Source organism: Microcebus murinus, chromosome 28, assembly GCF_040939455.1.
Source record: "Microcebus murinus isolate Inina chromosome 28, M.murinus_Inina_mat1.0, whole genome shotgun sequence".
NCBI lineage: Eukaryota > Metazoa > Chordata > Mammalia > Primates > Cheirogaleidae > Microcebus > Microcebus murinus.
The window spans coordinates 12,854,776-12,879,821 of NC_134131.1; the positions used below are offsets into that span (position 1 = coordinate 12,854,776).

General features: G+C 40.7%; 1 protein-coding gene across 7 annotated transcripts in view; it reads left to right on the forward strand.

Annotated features, from left to right (window-relative positions):
- GRM7 (glutamate metabotropic receptor 7) overlaps positions 1 to 25,046 on the forward strand; it is a 794,973-nt gene that overhangs the window by 235,517 nt on the left and 534,410 nt on the right. For 6 of the 7 annotated variants that reach the window (XR_012915318.1, XR_001153146.2, XR_012915319.1 and 3 more), the window contains exon 2: positions 12,370 to 12,586. Coding sequence is in view for 3 of the 7 variants with exons in the window: in XM_012761143.2 (XP_012616597.1) it covers positions 12,370 to 12,586 (217 nt within the window). In the remaining 4 variants the exon portion in view is untranslated. The remainder of the gene's footprint in view (positions 1 to 12,369; positions 12,587 to 25,046) is intronic. The other variant, XM_075998549.1, reaches the window with a different exon arrangement.

Consider the following 25,046-nt stretch of genomic DNA (forward strand, 5'->3'; position numbering starts at 1 on the left):
CCGTGGCGTGATGATCGTGATTGCCCTTGTCCACGATAGACCTGGAGCCCAGCGTCCTACACCGGTCGCTCACCCCCCTCCCCGCTACCAACCATACCACCATCCCCACAGGTGATATTTTGCATTTGTTTTTTTAAGACAGAGTCTAACTCTGTTGCCACAGCTAGAGTGCCGCGGCGTCAGCCTCGCTCACAGCAACCTCCAACTCCTGGGCTGGAGCGATCCTCCTGCCTCAGCCTCCCGAGTAGCTGGGACTACAGGCATGCGCCACCATGCCCGGCTAATTTTTTCTATATATTTTTAGTTGACCAATTAATTTCTTTCTATTTTTAGTAGAGACGGGTGTTTGGCTCTTGCTCAGGCTGGTTTTGAACTCCTGACCTCAAGCAATCCACCTGCCTCGGCCTCCCAGAGTGCTAGGATTACAGGTGTGAGCCACCGCGCCTGGCCAATATTTTGCATTTTTTAAAATACCGTTTGATTTTTACAGCTGGGGAAGATGCTGCTTAGCATGTAGGGCACAATGGCCTGGGTCCTGCTACTGATTCGGCACTGCCCAGCACCCGCCTCTTGTCCCGGACAAGCAGGGCCAAGGTGGAGAAACCCTACTCTGCAGAGATTTGACATTTATAGTGCTAGCAAAATACTTCAAAAGTCAGCCTTTAGTGTTCGGTAAGCCAGACTTCTATGCATGAGACTCTGTCTCTTGGGGCCTGAAAGAGATCTAGGATATATTCGATAAATATGAGAAATGTCGAAAGAACCCTTCACTTTGTTTAGTTTCTTGATATATGGTTGTTCATGGAGATTCATCCTAGTTTTCTGTCCAGAGATGGTTCACAGACAATTAAGAGTAAGCAAGACTTTAAGGTGTGTGTTGATGACTTCTATGGTATGATGCTGGGAGGGAACGGCCTCGGTTGTACTACTGTGTTTCCCCGAAAATAAGAGCTACCCATAAAATAAGCCCTGGCAGGATTTTTAGGCATGTGCGCAATAGAAGCCCCACCCCGAAAATAAGTCTGGATGTTTCTTTCATCTACGAATTCTAGCATTGCATCTCACTCATTCACAATGGTTTGGACCAGGCCATATTACTCCTCTTGAGTGGATCTTGTGGCTCAAGACATCCTGTGTGCTGATTGGCCAATTTGTGTCACATGGGCCAACGTGCAGATACAGTCATGTCTACCCAAACCACAGGATCTCAAAGGTGAGATTTGCTTCCTAGAAGCAGATCAAGGAGCTGCACCCAAAAGAAAGGCAGATGTATGCTGAAGAGGTAAAAAAAAAAAAAAAAAAAAAAACAGTGAATATGATAATAGCATTTCTATTTATTGCAGATTGTTGAAAAAAATTCATGAGATTTTGTATGTGAAGTGACTGTGTATCCAAATGTGTAAAGAATTTATAGAGCAATAATAAGAAGAACAGCAATGGCTAACATTCTTTTGAACAGGTACAATAACAGAGATGACCTGCAACCACACTCAAAACTTCGGGGATATCAAGGAAATGCTTACATGGCAGTCATAGAATGTGAATGTGTTTGGAGTTATATGATTAAAGAAAGGAAAAATGAAGGAAAATAAGAGCTACCATAATTGATAATTATCTCTCATGAGTAATGTAAGGTTGCATAAATTTTCAGATTTTAAACACATTCAAAATTATTAGTCATCCCTCAGTACTTTGGAAAAAATTAATCAAAACTAAATTACCAAAAAATTAAACTCATTGCCTAACCATTCTATAAGCAGAGATAGTATCTAGAGAGAAGATAAGTATATAAATTGAAAGGAGTGATGTTTCAAAGAATGACCCTGCTATGATTATGCAACCCTTTTCCCTTTTTTTTGGGGGGGGGGGGAGGATGTATATCAATAAAGCTTAATAAGAACCAAGAGTGAAATTACTGCTAACTGTGAACTTAATAATGCCCCACTGGGAGTTCATTACTATCTCAACAGGTACACCGGAGCTTTATCTTAATTGTACATGATACTTCCAAAAAAATTCCCTTTCACGAGTTTTGTGAAACTGCCCTCTGGAACAAGCATGAGTAAATTTTGTATGGCTTTTCCTAGCTATGCAGATTCCTATGAACAAGGAAATTGTGTTCACCTTTTCAAAAATAAGATGTTCACCAGGTGACCGAGCATAGAAACTGCCCTTGTAACATAAAAAGGGAGGGCTGGGTCCCGTGGCTCACGCCTGTCATCCTAGCACTCTGGGAGGCGGAGGTGGGTGGATCACTCAAGGTCAGGAGTTCGAGACCAGCCTGAGCAAGAGTGAGATGCCATCTCTACTAAAAATAGAAAGAAATGAATTGGCCAACTAAAAATATAGAGAAACAATTAGCGGGGCATGGTGGCGCATGCCTGTAGTCCCAGCTACTCGGGAGGCTGAGGCAGGAGGATCGCTTGAGCCCAGGAGTCTGAGGTTGCTGTGAGCTAGGCAGACGCCACGGCACTCACTCTAGCCTAGGCAAGAAAGCGAGACTCTGTCTCAAAAAAAAAAAATAAAAAAAGATAAAAAAGAAAAAAAATAATACAATGAGGGAGAATATAACATACAGAAGAAGAAGGCCAACATGCACCAAACCAATTCCAGATTTTCAGGGTTTATTTCTGAATAAATTAAATAGTTCCTTTCCTTGTGTATTCAAAAACTTATTTTGATGAGAATGGGGTTTGTGTCGCAGCAGTAGTGGTGGCAAGTTGTATTTTTCAAACATTCATAGACGCGACGTGGAGCACAGCTGGACTTGGGTCTTCGGTTGTTTCCACAGCTGTTGGCAGTGTGATGACGGGTACAGGGGCGTGCTTCCAAGCCTAGGAGATCCCTGTGGCCAGTGGGGTTGACTATGTGGAGATTATGGGATAAAATCAAATTTGGAAGGGCTCAGTCTCATCAACACTTGGAAACTGAAGGTGTGTCACACACGTAGTGTGTGATTCGTATGTATTGGAAGTGACATAGGGTTAGTTACTCCAGATTGGTTTGATGGACTCCTTTTATTCATTCTTTCTCTTTCCTCTTTTAACTTGAGAGTAGCAATGTTAACACAAAGTAAAGGGATTTAGCTAAAACTGAGTACACAGGACCCCCAACGCTGAATTTCCTGCTGGCGTCTGACAGCTTGGTTCCGGAGGGAAGGGAGGCTAAGGGGCAGACAGGGACAATCAGCCTGTTTAAAATGACACATCCTAGTGCGTCTTGCAGAGTTAGACCGAACCCTGGGGCACCATTGTATATATATTTTTTGTCTTGAGTTGTCACGACCAGGACCTAAGAGAAAAAAAACACAGTGAGTAGCTTCCTAAATTACTTTCTTGGTCTTTTTTACCTTTGAACTTCCATCCACATGACAGCTTTCCCTGTTTTACATTCTAATGACGAGGAAGGAAATCCCAGAGGAAGCGTTTTGAGGAAAAGATAGGATGAGCAAAAGTGTTGGCCCCAGTACCTAAAGCCACTCAGAGAGCTACTCAGGGCAGGGACGGCTCCCAGATGCTGGAGGGTCTCTCTGGAGGCACCGATCTTGCAGATGAGGGAACACACGAGAGGGCTCTGTTCTTTTAGGATTATTCCATTTCTTCATTTACCGACCTACTAGTCCATTCAGTGAACGCTGATCCTGTTCTATTCACAGTAGAGTGGCATCTAATGGCTACACGATGATGAGCAAGACCCTTGCCCCCATGGGCGTAAGCACTCTCAAGGAAGGAAGAGAACAATAAACAGGTCATTACACAGATAATTGTTTAATTAGAACTGAGATACTTGTTACCAAAGTGTGTTGCAGAAAAACTCATCAACTGACCTTCCTATAAACTCACTTGAACGCCTCCTAGAGATTTAATGTGTGCCACTGATTGGAGATAACGTCAGATTATTCTTTCAAGCCATGGAAATAACTCGATCGCCACAATCGCTTGTATTGATGAGATATCAACATTTATGTCTCAGCAGCGTTTATAAGGCATATAGGATGTGAGTAATTTACATGTCCATTGTGATTATTCTTGACATTGGTTTTCCCCTAGCTTTTTAATTTGCTTTTAGATTTACAGAAATTCTCAGAACCATACATATGGTATAGGTAAAATTAGGAACAAAGAGAATTGGACTTCTTTTTCTTTTCCTATGTTATAGTAAGATAGGAGTTTGGGAACTGTTATATCGGATGGCTTGAAAGGTGATGGTTTTTCTTGCTGTCTTCATTCCCTGTTTGCTTTTTCGTCGTTTAAAAATGGTCAGGACAGTTGACTTCTACATAAATTTGGAATCGTTCTGAGGCGTGGGAACTGCTCTGAGAACTTGACTACTTGAAACTAGTTTCCTTTCTTGTCTTGGGAGAAATAATTGGAAAAACCAAGGTGATTTTCTTTGAGATCCCTTCTTTGAGATCCCCAAAAGACTTGGAGATCCCTTTTCAACTATTTGAAGGCCCCCCCCATGGAGAGGTGAAAGTAGTTTTGCCTCCAACTGTAAAAGGCAGGAAGGCAAAGAGGACTTGGGGGATGTGCTGGCTGCCCGGCAGGGGGAGTGGTGGCCACTCAGGAAGAGAAAAATCCCCAGCAAGTCTACTTTTCACTTGAACCTCATCAAGAGGAAGTACGAGTGATTTGCAGGCTCCGGGAGGAGCAAAGATATGCCAGTTTGATAAGTCAAATTATTGTCAGTTTCTCCAAACAGAAATAACAAACTCAATAACTTCAAGACAACACAGGAAAGATTAAGCTTCTTTACAAAAAGAAGAAATGTAAATATTTTATGCATGAATAGTACATGAACAGTGAATTTGTAAACCACCCAAGATGATGAGATTAAATCTATTTAGCGCTTTAATTTTTACAATCCCTGTGTTTGTGTGGATGTAACTTTACATAAAAATGCATAAAAGCGATAATGACATATAAGTAGATATTTTTGTTATCTTTGTTCTTAAAATACTGGCTATTCATTTGGTTATCCAATAGAAAAAAAAACAAACTTAAAGTTCTAGTCTATGATATCTAGAAAAGAGATCACAGATGTATTAAAATATTTAATCTAAATCTAAAAAACAATTATGTGAATGTATAATCATGAAATCTAGGTAGCAACGGTACAATCAGCAAGATGGAAGACTTTTTTTTAACACTGAAAACCTACAAGCTATAAAATAAAATATGGATATAATAGATCATAAAAAAATGTTTTTGTACGTAAAAGATATATGGAAATTATTAATGATGACATATTCCTCTTTCATGTTAAAATAAATATATAGTCATTCATAGGCATATGGTAGACTTAAAAAGTCTTTTTAAATCTACATATTGTTGACTTAAAAAGATGTTTGTTTTGATACTTTATTTAAACAAAGAAGAGTGAAAAATTGAAAATGTTAAGGAAATAACAGATTAGGGAGTATGAATCTATGGTACTATTCATTAACCTGGGACTGCATATGAGAAAAATCATGAGGCACATTTGCAAATGACTAAAGATTGAAAAGTCCCAGTTTAAAGTTTAGTTTTTCTTTTTCACAATTTCTTTAAATTAGCAATAAATAAAATTAATTAGGACATGTACCATGTTTACTGTATATTTATATGAAAAGCATGCACTTATAAAAACCTGAAATAATGGAGACATTATTAAACTCATTGAAAAAAGTCATGGGAAGTGTGGGAAAGAATACTTTCCTGGAGTGTATTTTGTGGTCCTTACACATTTGGAATTATCTTTCTGTTAATTACCAAAAAGAAATTAAAGGCAAATATTGACAAGTTTGGACACACCGAAGAGAAGTAATGACTGTTGTTAAGTGTGACCAAAATTTCACCTTTACCACATTGTTCTAGGTTTTTCTAATATTACTAATATGTTTTAGCATGTTAAATTATATCAATAAGTGCTATAGGTATTGGATTTTTAAAACCAGTAAAGTAAAAAGGGAAGAACACCACGGAGACTTGACTGTTGTCATATTTGCTCTTCACTATATTGAACACATCAAGAACACTAGAGAGAAATGGTTGGTGCTACAGTGACATTAGAAAGATCACAACATCTAGCACATGGGAGCAACATACACATGGCTTTCAAAAGTTGTAAACTAATCTGAAGGATCAATAGAAAAATGACAAAATTGGTTTTCATCAGTGCTTAAAGTTATTTAGTGATATAGAAGCAAAAAAAATCTATAGTGTTCTAGAAAGTACTGATAAAAAAAATTCCCTAGAGGAAAATTTGATTTCTGTAGAAGAGTTGCCTGGATGCCAGGGAAATACATTGCAGATATGAGAGTATGAATTCACACATAGGTATTTACTCTGAAGTTACAGAATATCTTATAATAAAGTATCTTCATGGAAACAAATACATTTTTTTCCCAAATTGGGATTTTCTAGAACCATCTACACTTTAGAGTGATTTGTTGGCATAAGTGAAATCATAAAGATATTTTCATAGGTTATGTGTCAGCAGAGATTTATTGAAGGGAAATCTCCCTGGTAATTATTTTTTGGACATCACACAGAAAGCTCGGGCTACAAAAGCAAGAATAAATAAATGGGGCCACATCTAACTAAAAAGCTCTGCACAGCAAATGACGCAAGCAACAAAGTAAAGAGACAGCCTCCTAAATAGGAGAAAATATTTGCCAACTAATATCTGATAAGGGGTTAATATCCAAAATATATTTAAAAACTCACACAACTCAGTAGCAGAAAAACAAATAACTCAATTTATAAAATGGGCAAGGGACTTGAATAAACATTTCTTCAAAGAAGACATACAAATGGCCAGCAGATACATGAAAATGTGCTGGACATCCCTAATCATCAGGGGAATGCAGCTCAAAACTACACTGGGATATCACCTCACACCTGTTATGACAGCTATTATCAAAAAGACAAAAGATAACAAGTGTTGGTGAAGATGTGGAGAGAAAGTCCTTCTTAAATAGCTGAAAATAATTCGGAGATATCTCTGTTTTTCTTATAAGAGAAAAATGAGAAGTTGTAAGACTAAAGGTATGTAGTATTCCAGAAAGAACACATAGTGGTTAAATCCTTCAAGTATCGAGAGACAAATGTTTCAGACAATGCAGGTGGGAGAACATAGTATAAAGGAAGAGGAAGAAACCATCAACTGTGATGCTTTCTAACCAACATCATGTTCTCCTAAAGGAATTATATTAATAGCACAGTGGCTATAGAGACATATTTAACGTGAATTCCAGATCTTCCCCTTACTTACATATAACCTAGGAATGGTTCTTGATCTCTCAGTGCCGTAGCTTATTTGTAAAGACAGAAAAATGGAAATGTGGTGTTGTGAAAATTAAAATAAGACAACATAAGGCATAGGTGAAGAAAAAGACCCCCATTCCCCAAAAAAGGGAAATGGAAAGAAAATAAAAAGAAAGGATATAGGAGAGGAAGGAGGGCACCTCAGGGGGCATTTATGTCATGACTTGAGTCACCTGAGGCCAAATCTATGCTAAGCCATCATCAAGTCTGCTTTTCAATCAGGAGAAGAAACAAGTCGATTTTAAAAGATTTTTTAAAAGATAAAGAAAAAATATAACACTGGTAGTAAACTATGTCAATTAAAATCTCACTGGGACATTTCAGTAGTTATACTTCATATTTGTAAGAAAAATTTCAATGAAAGGTGGTAGGTGGCAAAATTAAAAAAAATAAGATAGTATATTATAGCTTTTAGAATGGTGTCTCATATATGGAAAGAAGCTAAATGATAATTGATACTGATAATATAATTATTTTGTTTTTGGTCATAGAATAGCTTTATTTAGATTCCCCAAGGAAGCACCATTCTGTCCACAAAACAAAAATAAGAGTAACTTATATTGATAAAAAGTATAAAGGAAATGCTTCAAAAAACATAGCTATCGACAGTGATACAAAGATTGGGTAAAGGGCCCCAGAATACTGTTGAAAAGAGTTATAAAATTATAAGGAGATGGTGACTTTGGTCCAGATGATCTAAACGTTCCTTTCAAGTTCCCTTCTCTTTCGAAATCTAAAGAAATGTATTATGAGTTCTACCTAAGACTGTATTTTGACAAAATAAAAAATTAAACAACAAGCTTAATTTTTCATTTGACTATGCATTTTCTCAAGAGAAGAAATTAGAATAAATGCTAGTTGGTTTTAAAATACTCACTGTTGAAAAAATAGGGAAAGGGAAAGCAATTTTGCCCACTCTCAATTGTTTTTCTAGAAATAATAGCTGATATAATTAGAAAATTAAATGAATTATTGCAATATAACTTGCTTACCTGAAGTCCCAAGAAAATAAACTGAAAGCTATTACAGCTAATAAAAATTTTAACAAGGGTGGAATTCACTAAGAAAACATACAACAATTAATAGATTTCTATATCCTGGTAATAAATAGATAACATGAAATTTCATCTCATACATAATGCAATGTAAAACACAATTATTTAGAAATAAAGTTAACAAATAATGTGCAAGGTTTACATGGAAAAAATTGTGAGATTTTACTGAGAAGAAAAAACAAGCAACTGAATGGATGAAATCAGATATTTTCCTATGGGGTGGGGGGGAATAAAATGTTGTAAATGTATAAATTCTACCCAAATTAATTTATAGCTACAATGTAATTCTCATAAAAATCTTAATGGAACTTTATTATGAACTTTAAAAAGTAATCTAAGGTTTATATGGAAAATTAAAAAACGTGATTACTCATGGTCAATTTAGGAAGGACAGTTATAAAGAGGGAATGTTTTGTAATTAATGTAGCCTTAAAATACTCTAAGCTTATTACAGCCAAGATAGCAAAACACTGGCCCAATGCTTGAAAGACAGGACAGTAGCATGGCAGAGCATACAATCCAAAGACCCAAGGGTGTTTAAGAATTTAATATATGACAAGAGCTGTCCTTTCCTTTCAGTAAAGAATGATTGATTATTTAATAAATTATTCTGAGACAAGCAGTTAACCATTCAGGAGGAAATAATACAGATTGTCATTCTACCTTATATACCAACCCAAAGTAATTGCCATAGTGACAAAGATTTCCATGTACACCTGTCACTTTAAGGGGAAAGAAAATGCTCATGGGTGTGTACAAAGAATTGGACTAGTCCTGGGAATTTTGTTTTTACTTCTAATGATAGTAAACATTTGAAAAAGGTTTAAATATTTAACAATGAAGGTTTGGTTTAGGTTAAATATCCACACAAGAGAATATTATGCAACCAGGGAGAGAGAGAAAGAGAGACAGAGACAGAGAGAGAGAGAGAGAGAGAGAGACGGAGACAGAGAGACAGAGAGAGAGACAGAGAGGAGAAGAGAGGAGAAGAGAAGAAAAGAAAGGAGGTGGGAGGGAAGGAAAGAGAAAAAGAGACTAAGATTCATATTTCAGTAATAATATATGTGCACATACCTAAATACACACAAAGACAATAAAGAGATATAACAAAATGTTAACAGGCATCGTGGCATTAAAATTAACTTGTTTTTGAAAGTTTTTCACTTTTTTAAAATAAATAATATATGGCTAATTTTGTAAGAAAAAGCATAAACTCATTCTATAAAGAGTATGTTGTAGACGTTTGTCATCCTGTTTGATGCTCATCAATAACAAAACCATTCTTGTGTAATAGACAACTCTTAATGAAAAGAATAACAAAATAAGATGACAATTTTATCCTACGATAAAGATCAGAAGTGTTTTAGTTGTTTTAAATTGGAGAAAGAAGGCTCAAGAAGAAATGGAATATCTACTTTTATAGAGCTGAAGTGTTGTTACACTACACTGTCTGTATCAAAAGATCAATTCTCCATTTCCATAGAAGACAGGCAGAGAGAGGGGAGGGTTTCAGTAGCAGCAAGATTAAGTTCAGCCTAGGCATCGAGGAGAGTGTGGAAGTCAATCTCTAAAGATGACTCATAATGATTGGGTCAGTAGTACGTTCCAGTTATAACACACATCTCAAAATAATGACTATATAGGCTTAAACATTCCTTTGAAAACATGAACTAAATATGCCACGTAAGAGCTAAATAAATAGACATCATTATATTTCATAGCGTCCATAAATTCCTCCAGTCCTCCATCTCTGTTGCTAGGAGGAATATTCTTACAAAGCCATGTTTTTAGCTCAAAACTAGAAATCCATTTGGTCTTTCATTCCTTATTCTTGCATCATTATAGGCATAGCGCAGCAATGAATATCATCGGATAGAGGGCATACATGAACCTGAAGGGAAATAAGGATCTTAAGCCAGGAGATACTTTTTATTTACACTGGAAGGGGCAGATGACAGATAGCAATCAATTTGAAGGGTGCATGGTAATGAGGAAAGACATCTCTTTCTCCGGGATTTTTCACTACTAAAATTTGCGGCATGGTCTAGAAAATGCATTTGCATTGAGGCACTCCACAGTTCTGACGTTTTCACAGCAGCTACAGCAAATGCAAATGCAAGTCCAGGGTGGATGTGTCTTTATTAGCCGTCTTTCAGAGGGAGAAAGGGATTTTGGCAGGAAAGGCATCTGCACAACAGCATGAAGCTTTTACATTTCCACAAGTCGAAATTGATGGAAATGTATTGACATGCTTGGCTTCTTCCCTTTTTATTTCTAGCAAAGGAAAGCCTCTCTCTCTCTCCCCCTCCTTCCCTCCCTCCCTCTATTTCTCTGCCCAAAGCCGTTATTCGGTTGATATATTCTTTACCCAAAACTTATAACCTCTGAACTACAGACGGGATATAGGTAACTCATTCTGTTAAGATATTTATACAAGCTTTTCCAAGGCGTTTAAATAAAATGCGTGAACAGCAGTCTAAGACTGACCAGGAAAACAACTTTTAGTGGCTATAGACTCAATGCTGTGAACAGAAATTGGCCTGGACTCCAGTTACCTACTAGCCTTTGTCGTTTCATGCATATTTTTAAAATATTTTAGTGGCAATCTGGCAATGTATATCATTTGTTTAAGTAAGAGTTCAGACATTTGTAATGGGCAGTTTGGGATTTGCACAGTGCTCTGTGGTTTATAGCTTGGTGACCCAAGGCAAGGCCGTGTTCTGCTTCCAAGTCTCAATTTCCTCTTTCGTAGAACAAGTTACTATTAGTGTAACGTAGTAGTCTGACGTGGTGTAGTGTGAGTATTTGCTGATGATTAGATAAGGCAATGCATATAAGACTCTTAGAATATGACTGGCACAAAACCAAGAGTTGGCTAAATAGTAGACATTACTTCTAAAGCAGCCATGATAGGAATATGTAAAAACATTGCCTTGCCTTTGGACAAGAAGGAGAATATGACAATATGTCACAGAAAACTTGGGGAGTCCAATGTGGGGACTGGGTAACCCCAGTAAGGAAAAGCATACTATTTTCTACTTTGACTATTATCACCCCATGTTCTAAACCAGGCGTCCTCAAACTACGGCCCGCGGGCCACATGCAGGTATTTTTGCCCATTTGTTTTTTTTACTTCAAAATAAGATATGTGCAGTGTGCATAGGAATTGGTTCATGTTTTTTTTTTAAACTATAGTCCGGCCCTCCAATGGTCTGAGGGACAGTGAACTGGTCCCCTGTATAAAAGTTTGAGGACCCCTGAAGTAAAGCATGATACAACATGTTTGCTGGAATGGTTATGGTCTTTTGTTTGTTTGTTTTGAGACAGAGTCTCACTCTGTGGTCCAGGCTAGAGTGAGTGCCGTGCCGTCAGCCTCGCTCACAGCAACCTCCAACTCCTGGGCTCAAGCGATCCTCCTGCCTCAGCCTCCAGAGTAGCTGGGACTACAGGCATGCGCCACCATGCCCGGCTCATTTTTTCTATTTTTTTTTTTTTAGTTGTTTGGCTAATTTCTTTCTATTTATAGTACAGACGGGGTCTTGCTCTTGCTCAGGCTGGTCTGGACCTCCTGACCTCGAGCGATCCTCCGGCCTTGGCCTCCCAGAGTGCCAAGATGACAGGCGTGAGCCACCGTGCCCGGGGCCTGCTGGAATGGTTACGAATCCTTTCCTCCCCAAACAGCCGTGCCCCTGACCTTGTAATCCCCACGCTGACCTCCTCACTCCCTCTCCCTAAGAGGAGAAAATAAGAGGCGCGAGGCAGAACAGGCGATGCTTTTGTGCCGCTAGGAGGTGGACGGTCGCAGTGACAGAGGCGGCCGGTGCACGGGTACGCGGCGATGCCTGCAAAATCACACGTCTTCTTGGCAGCTGAAGCCCCGTGTTTGGCCACGAGCGCGTTGTCACAGATGCGACTGGTCTGTGTCTGTCTGTCTGTCTGTCTGTCTGTCTGTCTGTCTCTCTGGTGCCACGGCGCGCTCTCAACGCGGCGCTCTCCTGTGTTTGCAGATCCCCCAGATCAGCTACGCGTCGACGGCCCCGGAGCTGAGCGACGACCGCCGCTACGACTTCTTCTCCCGCGTGGTGCCCCCCGACTCCTTCCAAGCCCAGGCCATGGTGGACATCGTCAAGGCCCTGGGCTGGAACTACGTGTCGACCCTCGCGTCTGAGGGAAGCTACGGAGAGAAAGGTGTGGAGTCCTTCACGCAGATTTCCAAAGAGGCAGGTAGGAAGCCATTGTGCAGGGATGGAGTGGACCCTGTCCAGGTGTCTGTGGCTGGCAGGTTCTCTGCAGACCTTATGAGACCAACCCTACAAGTGATCCTCCTGGCCCGACGCCCACACGTTCCCAAAGCCCTGCAGAGTCTTCATCGACATCATGGTCTACCTGTAACAGGGCGGATTCCAGGCTGTGTATGCAGACTGGGGCCATGTGGCTAGACACGCCTCTCTGTGCATGTTCTTCCTCCCCATCACTCTGCAACACGGGAGAATTGTTTGGAAGTAGGTGAACCCAGGCGCAGTGCCCCTGTGATTTGAAGAATGGCAGTGATGCCTTGGCCACATGACTTGGCCAGAACAAAATTAAATGAGTTGCCCAGGCCAGTAAGCATGTGTTTAGAGAAATAGTCTTTGAACTTGGGATTATTTTGAGAAAGAAGGTTCTATTTAGAAGTACTCGGAGAGGATTCTCTTGGGTTTCGTTTATTTATTTAGCTCACATCGGAAGTAATAGGGCCCAATGTTTGGCCAGCTGTCTTCCCCTGTGCAGACTTTGGAAAACGAGACAAGATTCTCCTAGTTAGGAATCCTGACAATAAAGATTCATGTCTAGGCCGGGCGCGGGGGCTCACACCTGTAATCCTAGCACTCTGGGAGGCCAAGATGGGAGGATCGTTTGAGGTCAGGAGTTCGAGACCAGCCTGAGCAAGAGTGAGACCCCCGTCTCTACTAAAAATAGAAAGAAATTAGCTGGACAACTAAAAATATATAGAGAAAAATGAGCCGGGCATGGTGGCGCATGCCTGTAGTCCCAGCTACTTGGGAGGCTGAGGCAGGAGGATAGCTTGAGGCCAGGAGTTGGAGGTTGCTGAGAGCGAGGCTGATGCCACGACTCTAAGTCTAGCCTGGGCAACAGAGTGAGACTCTGTCTCAAACAAACAAAAAAGATTCAGGTTTCCTTATCTGGATAGGCTGGGTGTAGTAAACATAGACACATATACTTGCCTGGGTATTGCCATACAGCTCTGACGCTAAGATTAGGTCCTCAGTTTTTGTTGGTAAGAATTACATCCAGTCCAGATTGTTATTGACCAGAACAGTTAACTGACTGTAAAAGCAAACAAACAAGCACGGCGATAGAAAGAGAAGTCCATTTTGTGACGAATGATGTCATAAATCCTGAGGCCAGAGCTGTGAGTGTTTGACTGTCAGACTACGGATCTACTGAGGCATTTAAAGCTTCAGCATATGGTCGACATATCTGTACATCGATCCTAAAAGAAGGGAGCTAGGGCTTGTCTGTAAACCCCTTGGTTTTTATTCATTGCATCCTTGTTAGCTACAATTTCAGAAATTCACGGGAAATCTGGGTCACTCTTATTGTCTCTCTTCTGTCTTAACACTGTTGACCAGACAGCTCCTAGCCACGGACGTGCCATGTCCTCCTAAACACCGTTTCTAGGTTCCAACACACACAGACACTCTCACACCACCGTTCCTGGTTGTGTTGGCTTGGCCTTGTGTTTTTCAGTTCGTTTTCCCTGCAACCCTTATCATAGGTTGGCATAATTTCTTTCTTCTTTTTTTTTTTTTTTTTTTTTGAGACAGAGTCTCACTTTGTTGCCCAGGCTAGAGTGAGTGCCATGGCGTCAGCCTCGCTCACAGCAACCTCAAACTCCTGGGCTCCAGCGATCCTCCTGCCTCAGCCTCCCGAGTAGCTGGGACTACAGGCATGCGCCACCATGCCCAGCTCACTTTTTCTATATATATTAGTTGGCCAATTAATTTCTTTCTATTTATAGTAGAGACGGGGTCTCACTCTTGCTCAGGCTGGTCTTGAACTCCTGACCTGGAGCAATCCGCCCGCCTCGGCCTCCCAGAGTGCTAGAATTACAGGTGTGAGCCACCACGCCCGGCTGGCATAATTTCTTGTTTGTTTTGTCTTCCTGTCCTGTCCCCAAGATGAATAGGAGACCATGTCTGTCTCAGTTACCATGGAAGCCCTGGCTGCTCTGTTCCTCGGGGGACATTTTCTGCTGTAATTCAGTTAGAAACTTCTTTCTGATTTGGAGAGGAATCTTAACTTGGGCTCGTGGCATGATGTGATGTATAGGACTCATTAGCAGTGGACTTCATGAATTCCCAAAAAGACACCTAATCATTTTTGATTACTCTCTGTTGTTTCTTCCTTTTTTTTTTTAATTCAGCTTTGATCAAAATAAGGCTGGAGGCTGACTTAGAAAAATATCAGAATAGAAGCAAATAGATAAGACGAAGAGAAAATACGGGTAAAATAGTAAGACATGCCTCAGAGAGAAGGTTCAGATGCCAGCTTGCGCTACATCACTGCTAAAACTGGGTCCCAAATTTAACACTGAGCCTTGTGCTTGGATAAAGCAAAGGAAGGATACTGCCCATTCAGTTACAAGGTTTACAGTATTCATGAGGTCAAGATCTTGGTTATTATTCAGTAAAGACAGCTCTCCTTGCCTTAGGATCAAAACAAGTGTTTGCTCTGAGTATACATGAAAGATCATATTGTATAGGCAGGTCGGTGGTGAGTATTTGAGCTTCGTATGGTTGTTTTTTCCTGGTGTCATTTGATGGAAACTTAAGACGTGATATACCAGTACTTGCTATGCAATGACTCTGCAAAGAGGAAAAGCCCTTGTGACACGGCAGGAACTCGCCAGCTCATATTTTCAGCTAATGCTACGTTGAAATGCACCGGCAAAGAATGAAGGTGGTATCAGTGGCGGGCATTTTGGATGGAATCTTTCCTTCTTAGAGTCTTTCCCTTAGGAATGAGAATAGGTAAAAACCTGGCCGGTGCAGCAGAAATGCAAGCAAACATTGCAGGTGAAAACATTAGGTGATGTCTCAAAGATGAGCGCTTCTAAGTATTTTGGTATTTGATGTGTATCTATAATAAAAACATCGGAACTGTATCACATGTACAATTAATTCAAATGAATTCACTTATATGCTTAGGAATTACCCCTTCTCTCCAGGAAGGAAAGAAGGAAGGAAGGAAGGAAGGAAGGAAGGAAGGAAGGAAGGAAGGAAGGAAGGAAGGAAGGAAGGGAGGGAGGGAGGGAGGGAGGGAGGGAGGGAGGGAGGGAGGGAGGGAGGGAGGGAGGGAGGGAGGGAGGGGAGAGGAGAGGAGAGGAGAAAATTACAATTTAAACGATATGGGGTAAGTCTACTCAGACTGGGTATGACTTAGAGAAAACAGAGAAAACGTGAGATTCATTCAGTTAGTTTCATTGCTGTGGGACTCTCATACTATGAGTATCTTGCTTCTCCAGAGATGATTCTGGAATTTAAAGACACGTTTTTATATCCCACTACCTCTAAAAAGAATCCAACTTCCTCCTCTGATGTCCAAAGAAACAGCAATATATTTTAGTTCTCAAAAAAAAAAAAAAAAAAAAAAGAAGAAGAAAAGAAAAGAAAAACTTGTTCTGTTGGGATTTCTGGGAAGTAGTCATGGTTAGGGATTTCTCAAGGGTAATTTAAATGTTCACTTCTTCCTCGCCTGCTGATTCTAGAACCTAACCCGCAAAAGAGATCCAAGCCCAGCGTGTGTGCGTCTCCAGTTAGCAAGACACTGGTTATGGCAGCAGGAAGACCTGGATTTGGATAATAGACTCCATCACTTCCTGACTCTGAAAAGTTTGACACATGATTTCACTTTTCAAGCCTGAGCTTCCTCGTATAAGGAGTGAGATTGATGGGGCCTGCTCCATCAGATTGGCAAAATAAATAAGAGGCTGCACGCGGAAGGCTCCAATACCCAACAATACATGATAATGACACATCCCACCGGGTCCCTGTCAACAAGCAGAGTTATTGTCTGAGTTTGAAACGTTTGGAAATAACTAGAGTGATAGATGTTATCTGCCTTTTGGTTGCAATTACAAGGTCATTTATTTTATAAGCTGAGTGACTATTCTTATTAATTTGCTTTGACCACATACGAAGTATAAGAAGAGAAGGAAGCGAGCTATTTGAGTTGTCCTATGTATGTGGGGTACATGTGTGTGTGTGTGTGTGTGTGTGTGTGTGGACAAGTCATAGGCTCAATGATGTTCTACTGTGTTTCCCGGAAAATAAGCCCTACCCATAAAATAAGCCCTAGCAGAATGTCTGAGCACGTGCGCCATAGAAGCCCCACCCTGAAAATCAGCCCTAGTGACGGGCGTGGCTGCGCAGCATCTGCACAACCCGTGCGTGTCGTCGCGGAGCAGTCAAGAAGACCAGCAGCCCTGCTCATCCGCCCCGTGAGAGCTCTATGGCTCAACAGGAGAGATTGGGGCTGATGGTTCTAAAGGAAATAGAGTCGCAAGACATTCAGGATGGGATTCGGGGTTTGGAGAGTGATGATGATGTTCCAGAAGAAAACGACTTCACTCTATTTGAATACATGTCAATGGCTGTACTGTCCTTAAAAAAAAATAATACATCCCCTGAAAATAAGCCCTAGGGTGTCTTCTTGAGGAAAAATAAATATAAGACCCTGTCTTATTTTCGGGGAAACACGGTATATGTACTCCTGGCAGGCTGGAAGGATTTATTTCCATGCTCTCTGAGTAGTTTGACTTTCAAGATTGTGATTCTCCTTCATTATAAATGGCTTCATTCTTTTAGAATGTTTTCGTTCCAAATTTTACTTTAGACTGAAATCCTGAAGCAGAGGCTGCTTATAAATCAAAGCCTGGAACAGCTCCACCATGACATAGTTGCAGGGAGTGCCTGAGTTCTCCATTGTTGCTCTCTGATAGAACAAACCAAGACAATGAAGTCAGAGAAAAGAAGCTGTTCTTTAAGAGGGGCCATATAATTGGTTTAAAACATGGAGATCTAGGCGCAATTTTTCTAAGCTGTCAAAGAAAAACCTCAGTAATTCTCCCATGCATACTCCCGGCAGATTTAAATATTCACGGTTGCTGTTCCTTGTTGAACTTTCAAAGAGGACTGTAACATGATTTTCTCAGATGATGAGATTTTGTAAAACAGTTGTATTTGCATAAATCGCCCTGTTTATTTGAATGAATGTACATGCAATGGCCAAAAAAAAAAAAATGAGGCAATTTATTTCTTAATATTGCAGGGAATGAAGGAAAATTCACTTCCAACGTGCTTCAAAATTCAGGTCAACATAAAATGACCTAAATTAGACAGAACGACTTCTTTTCCTAAGTGCGGGTCAAGGTAAATGTGTATGATAGCATGTGTCATTAATAAATTCCAGATCCTCTGAAGCAAATGGGATTCAAGGATTATAAGCGTGAGGACTACACATGACTGCTATAGTGTGTCGGACAGTTTCCAGAAGGTTCCCAGGGCCCCTGCTTCACAATACAGCACAAATAGTAGTGATCTGTCACTGCGAGGCTGTCTTGATACAGGCCAACTTTTCAAAACCTAAAAGAACATCTGAACCATCCTTTTGGCTTTTCATGGCAATAGCTTAATGCAGTTGTATTTCAACTGGCCTTATAAAGTAATTATTATTCAGAAAAAACCCTACAACTTCTTTTTAATTCATAAATCACCTTGGCCTAGAATCTTCTTTTCTGGAATGCTTAGATGAAGGTTTCATTGACTATTATTAATTATTATCCGGACTTCAGCATTTCAGACCTCGGGAACTAGATGGATTTGCTTACCGTGGGATTTTGTAGCACTGTGTGCCTCTCCCTTTCGCACGTAGAATGTTCTGTTTCATCGTATGCGTTGCCAATCATCCGTCTCCCCAGCTTGTTCTAAGCTCCACAAGAGCAAAGGCACTGCGTTGTGTTCCTATGATCTGGCATAATTCCTGGAGTTCAGAAACCATTTAATCGTTACACCCTAAGGGAAGGAGAAAAGGAAGAATTGTATTTTTCCCTTTGCCTTTTAGGAAAAGAGAAAGCATGTAGAGGAAACACTTGGGATATGTAATTTGTATGTGCGGCACACAAAACACTATTCCCTAGATTTTTTGCTGTGGTTTTTTACAGTTGCCCTTGATCCAAGTCTACACCATCCTTCCCTCTTGCCATTCCCATATAAAACTAACAGCAGTATGGGGCAGCCAGGCTACAGAATTCCTCATACCTGAGAATCCTTTCTATGTCATGGTGAGTAGGGAAAACTGACACATTTTAATAACTGGATAGATTCTATCCCTAACGAGGTGCTGGGTGGTTCTAGCTTAAATATAGATATTAAACACTTGAGGAGTTAATTTCACACAAAATCACAAAAACTGTTATAACATCATTTATCTCTAGGTGTGTTTAGAACAGAAGTGTACATTCCTCCGGAAAAGACTTTGTGTTTGACGTAATTTTTTATCCTACGTGGTTAGCAGCACGTTTTAGATTTTAACCCAGGCTCGATTTGTGAGCACCTCTTGAGTATGCTCCCCTTCTCCCTGTCATCATCACAATTGCCCAGCGCTGGGACCCATTTGATCCACCTTGATTTATAGCTTTAGTTATCCATTCTTCCAGAATAACCCCTCCAACATAGCAGATGATCTTTCTGAAACACACATACAGTCATTTCAGTGTCTTTTCCTGACTTCCTATTCCATACAGGTATAAGGAAAAGATGTTCAGCATGGAATATAAGGTTCCCTATGACCCGGTGGATGCTCTAATCTCCATTGTCACCCCTATATTTGCCCTCTTTATTATTATTTTTTTGCTTTTTTTAATTTCAGCATATTATACATATATTGCCCATACCCCCTTGCCCCCTCGAGTCAGAGCTTCAAGTATGACCATCCCCCCAACATTGCATATCACATTCATTATGTATGTATGTACCCATCCCCTCCTCCCCCCTCCCACCTGCCTGACACCCAATAAATGTTACTCCTATATGCCCACTTAGGTGTTGATCCATTAATACCAATTTGCTGGTGAGTACATGTGGTGCTTGTTTTTCCATTCTTGGGATACTTCACTTAGTAGAATGGGTTCCAGCTCTATCCAGGAAAATACAAGAGGTTATAGATCACTGTTGTTTCTTATAGCTGAGTAGTACTCCATGGTGTACATATACTACATTTTATTAATCCACTCATGTATTGATGGGCACTTCAGTTGTTTCCACATCTTTGCAATTGTGAATTATGCTGCTATAAACATTCGAGTGCAGGTGTCTTTTTTATAGAGTGACTTTTGTTCTTTTGGGTGGATGCCCAGTAGTGGAATTGCTGGATCAAATGGTAGATCTACTTGTATCTCTTTGAGGTATCTCCATATTGCTTTCCACAGAGGTTGAACTAGTTTGCAGTCCCACCAGCAGTGTAGGAGTGTTCCTATCTCTCCGTGTCCATGCTAGCATTTATTGTTTGAGGACTTTTTGATAAAGGCCATTCTCACTGGAGATAAGTGTGACTACACGAGTTGTGATGAGAGAACAAGCCTTTGTAACACTTTAGTGCTAATAAGGCCAGGCATTCATGTCACCAGCCTCCCCTGAAGGGAGCGCACAGTCAGTTGTTCACCCAGTCTCTGCTAATGAGACATACCTACCATATAGGAATCAAGATCTAAAGACATAAAAAAACAGGCACCATGGGCAACCCATTTGATTGGCAGCAGCAGCAGCAGCACCCGTTTCTCGTGGGTGGATGTGATGCCCGGCAGCAGGCGGCTGCAGTAGTGTAATCCCAGCTTCCCATTGCCAGGAGAAACTCTAGGCGTGCCCAGCTCAGCCAGCTTGGTTCTGTGGAATGTTTGTGTTTTTTTCTTTTCTTTTTGTTGTTTTTGTTATTGTTCTTTTTTGCTGTTTTTTTTTTTTTTTTTTTGCTTTGTTTCTGCTTATTTTCTGATTTTGCTTCGCTGGCCTCTCCGGTGATACTCTGCGAATTATCCAACATAATTTATACAAATTATTTTTCCGCTTAATCTAGACAGACTTGAATTCTGTTGTTGGCTTTCAAGCTTCATGAGTATAATTAGGCATGTCTCTTCTTAAGTCCTGTGCATCGCTGTATCATGGATTCGTTGCATTTCACTGTCGCTATCTGCCTAGTTATCTTCTCCACTAGAAAGTAAGATTCTTAGAAGGTAAACAGTATGCTGCATTTGACATTCAATACGCTATACCCAAGGCAGTGCCCCAGAGAGACGAGGTTAAATAGAGGCACATGGGATTTAAAAATAATGTGTTAATAATACAAGCAGTAATGACCTTAAGACTGTAGTTGGTACAGTGAAACTGTGAAAAGCTTTCACGATTCAGGTTTTCTGAGGCGATCGTTAATTTGCTATCATGAGCTAACTGTATGGGAGAGAAAAGTGGGAGAGGGAGTCTGGTGGCCTGGCTTGCACGTTCATGCAGCGTGTATCTGAGGGCCTTCTATGTGCCAGGCCCTATTCCAGGATAATAATAAATACTATTTATACTAGTAACAACAGAGAAAAAAAAATTTCTACTTTCAAAGAATGGAAATACTTAAGTAGAGCCGTGAACACAGCCTGGGTGGGGCACTCTACCAGAGAAGATTCTGGAAGAAGGAAGATGCTTAACTCAGCCCCAAAGGTAAACAATTTAGGAGTTAGCCAGACAAGGCTGACCTAAAGGGGGTTGTGTATGGCATTTTAGGACAAAAGAAGCATGTTCAAACCCTCCAATAAAATTGTCTCATAGTGTTTGAATTTTTGAATGGCGTAAGAGAAATACTGTTGATTTGAAAAAATGTATGACTCTTGAATTAATGTGATGGAATTTTTTTCCCCATGGAGCATCGTACCCATTCCAGAAAATACTCTCTGGCTTTTGAGCCAAGAGTGTCGGGTTCTGACCCCAACTCCTTCAGTCACTCGCTGGGAACCAGCATGTTGCTTCTCTGGGTCGCAAAGTCATCACTTATGTACTGAGGAAACTCTCCTCGTTGAGATAATTCTCAGAAGCGTATCATCCTAATTGCCAAGGGTGGGTTCCTCCCAAGTTATAGACCAGGGGTCCTCAAACTTTTTAAACAGGGGGCCAGGTCACTGTCCCCCAGACCGCTGGGGGGCCGTTGGAGAGCGCGGCGCACATTCCACACATGCGCACTGCGGGCCCGGGACGAGCCGGCTGCTAAGCAGGACAGGCAGCGGTGGCAAAAACACCCGGCGGGCTGGATAAATGTCCTCAGTGGGCCGCATGTGGCCTGCGGGCTGTAGTTTGAGGATGCCTGCTATAGACTGTCATTGTCACTGTGGTACTAGAAATAGATAATGACAGAATCTTTGGCTGCATGAAAAAATATACAAAAGCCTATCTCAGCAATTCCTTCTCTCTTCCCCCGGCCTTCACGGCACCTGAGAAAAATGGGGAGACACGAAAAGTCGTGAAGTAAAATGAACTTCTCTCTGATGCATATGCTAAAGAGAGAAAAGTGATGGGATTCTGGTATTGAAGTTAAAGATGTAGTGAAGGCCGGGCGCAGTGGCTCACGCCTGTCATCCCAGCACTCGGGGAGGCCGAGGCGGGCGGATCTTTTGAGCTCAGGAGTTCGCTCAGGAGTTCGAGACCAGCCTGAGCAAGAGCGAGACCCTGTCTCTAGATAGATAACTAGATAGATTCTATCCCTAACGAGGTGTTTGGTGGTCCTACACTAAATATAGATATTAAACATTTGAGGAGTTAATTTCAGGACACAAAATCTCAAAAACTGTTATAATATCATTTATCTCTAGGTGCGTTTAGAACTGAAGTGTACATTCCTCCAGAAAAGACTTTGTGTTTGATGTATTTTTGTATCCTCTGTGGTTAAAATACAAAAGAATTCTATTTTTTCTTTCTAAAAACAGAAAGAAATTAATTGGACAACTAAAAATATATAGAAAAAATTAGCCGGGCATGGTGGCGCATGCCTGTAGTCCCAGCTACTCGGGAGGCTGAGACAGGAGGATCACTTGAGCCCAGGAATTGGAGGTTGCTGTGAGTCAGGCTGATTCCACGGCACTCACTCTAGCCTGGGCAACAGAGTGAGACTCTGTCTCAAAAAAAAAAAAAAAAAGGATGTAGTGAAAAAGAACATAGCTCTTCCTTAAATAGAGGAGCAACGACTCCCATATATAGGGTTCCACTGGACAATGGAGTGTCTTGGTCATCTGGGTGACGGGAAGGTCATTACTGTACTGTGAGAGCTTACTTTGATAAACTGTAAAGGCGGGAAGTTTAGTCTGTTCTTCCTATTTAATGAAACTGTATCCCACCTTCGAGGTGAAGCTTTCTCTTCCCAGTCTTTACAAAAAATGTTCATTGAGAGAGATTCCTAGTTTCAAATCTCATAGGTTTTGATCACTGTCAGCAAGAGAGAGAAATTTCAATAGAAGGAAAAATAGAGAGAGAGAGAGAGAGAGAGAGATAGGAAGAATATCAGTGAGCGTATAGAACCGGAGGAACACATACAGAGCAAAGATCAATAATAGCCAGGTTTAGGATAGCGAAAACTTTCAGAATAGTAAAAATTACTTAAATGTCTCCCGTGTTTCCCCCAAAAGAAGACCTACCCATGAAATAAGCCCTAGCAGGATGTCTAAGCATGTGCGCAATAGAAGACCTACCCCAAAATAGACCTACCCAGAAAATCAGCCCTAGTGACGGCGTGGCTGCGCAGCGTCTGCACAACCCGTGCGTGTCGTCGCGGAGCGGGAAAGAACACGAGCAGCCCTTCTCCTCCGCCCCGTGACAGCCCTAGTGCTCCACAGGAGAGATCGGGGCTGATGGCTCTAAAGGAAACAGAGGCGCAAGACATTCAGGATGGGATTTGGGGTTTGGAGACTTATGGTGATGTTCCAGAAGAAGATGAGTTAACTCTATTTGAATCAATGTAGATGGTTGTTCTGTACTTAAAAAAATAATAACACATCCCCTGAAAATAAGCCCTCAGGTGTCTTCTTGAGGAAAAATAAATATAAGACCCTGTGTTATTTTCAGGGAAACATGGCACTGCCGTTATTGAAGTCTAGAGCAACCAAATTGTCCTCCACTGTGTCATGATACTCCAATTTCAGTATCTCATCGGAGAAAGTGAATTAGCTACTTAGGGCACTTGCCCATGTTTCAGTCGTGGGAGACTTAGGACATCTTGACTTTGAGTCTCTCTGAGGCTATAACAGGGAAGAGATATTCCCCCATGTAATTTCCATGCTCTCATCAAAACTTGGCTGGTCACAGTGTGTAAGCGATATGCTCTTTTTGGCTGCTTTTGCCAGAGGCTTCCAAGTGTTTCATCCCACTAGAACAGACAAGTAAAGGGGAGGGGGGTTGGAACTGTGCCCAATAAAAAAATGCAAGATTCACTAAGATAGAGGTACAGAGATGGGCGCTGAAATTAGTCGAATGGAGAGTTCTGAAAAAGAGGCAGAAACTCCAGTCCAAAAAACATTACATTAATAACTGGTTGCTTGCAAACTATCTATGTATTGGACTTCACCTGCCTCCTAAATTGTTTTGTGTTTTGCACAACTCCATGAGAGTAAACGTAGCCTCTTTGAGACTTCCACAAAGGGATCTGTTTTCCTTTAATTTGGCAAATGGATCCCTGCTGTTAAATCTTTTAAGAGGCTGTAGAAAATTCTACAAAGCCCCACATCGATTGCATTAGCACTCTCAGGCGAATGGAAGGACAGCCAGTGATGAGCGACACACCTTTGGCAGGAACAGTAGCCATCCTGAACACATACTGCATTCACTGGCTTTGAAATACTTTGACCTTGCTAGCTCCAAATTCATCTGTTCCCAATTGCTTGCTTTTACTCTTTGGTTTGGATGACTTCAAAGCAAGCACTTAGACATATTGCCAAGAATCATTGGACAGTATTATTCCATTGCATTCATATTTTATAGCTGGATTGTAAAATCCTGCTGTTTTGCTGTAAAATAGCCAGCTCCTGTGTAGGTAGGTGTTTCTTAGATATCGTTATACTCTGCAAGCAATGATATTAGGATGCACCTTTGATAAACTAGTGCATAGGTTGCATAGATTTTATATACAAAGGGAAATATTGAAGTCATCACAGAGGTATTACCTTAGAGAAATTATAGGCATATATCAAAAGGGCTCAAAAAATAAAATAATGCTTATTAGAAATGTCCATGTAAAGGTTTATTTTCCCTTGAGGTGTTCGTGATCCTTTTAGATTTAACTTGATTTTAAAAAACAACACACACACACCCCTAACAGGTGTATTTCTCATCAGAGATGATGATAAATTCTCTTGGGAAAAGGGAAGTCAGAATTATGATTACAGAAATTAAAATGAGTGCTAACTGATTATATAGAAGTATATTGTTTTCAAAGTTTTAATGCTAGTGAGTACAGAAATCATAAAGGCTTCTGATTATTATCATCATTTTCTTTTCTTTTCAGCAAAAAGTGGTAGTACTTAGTTCCTTTTCAGGATTATGAGTGTTATTTTGTAAAAACCTGGTATACGGTGATGGACTCAGTACATGTTCCACTGCCT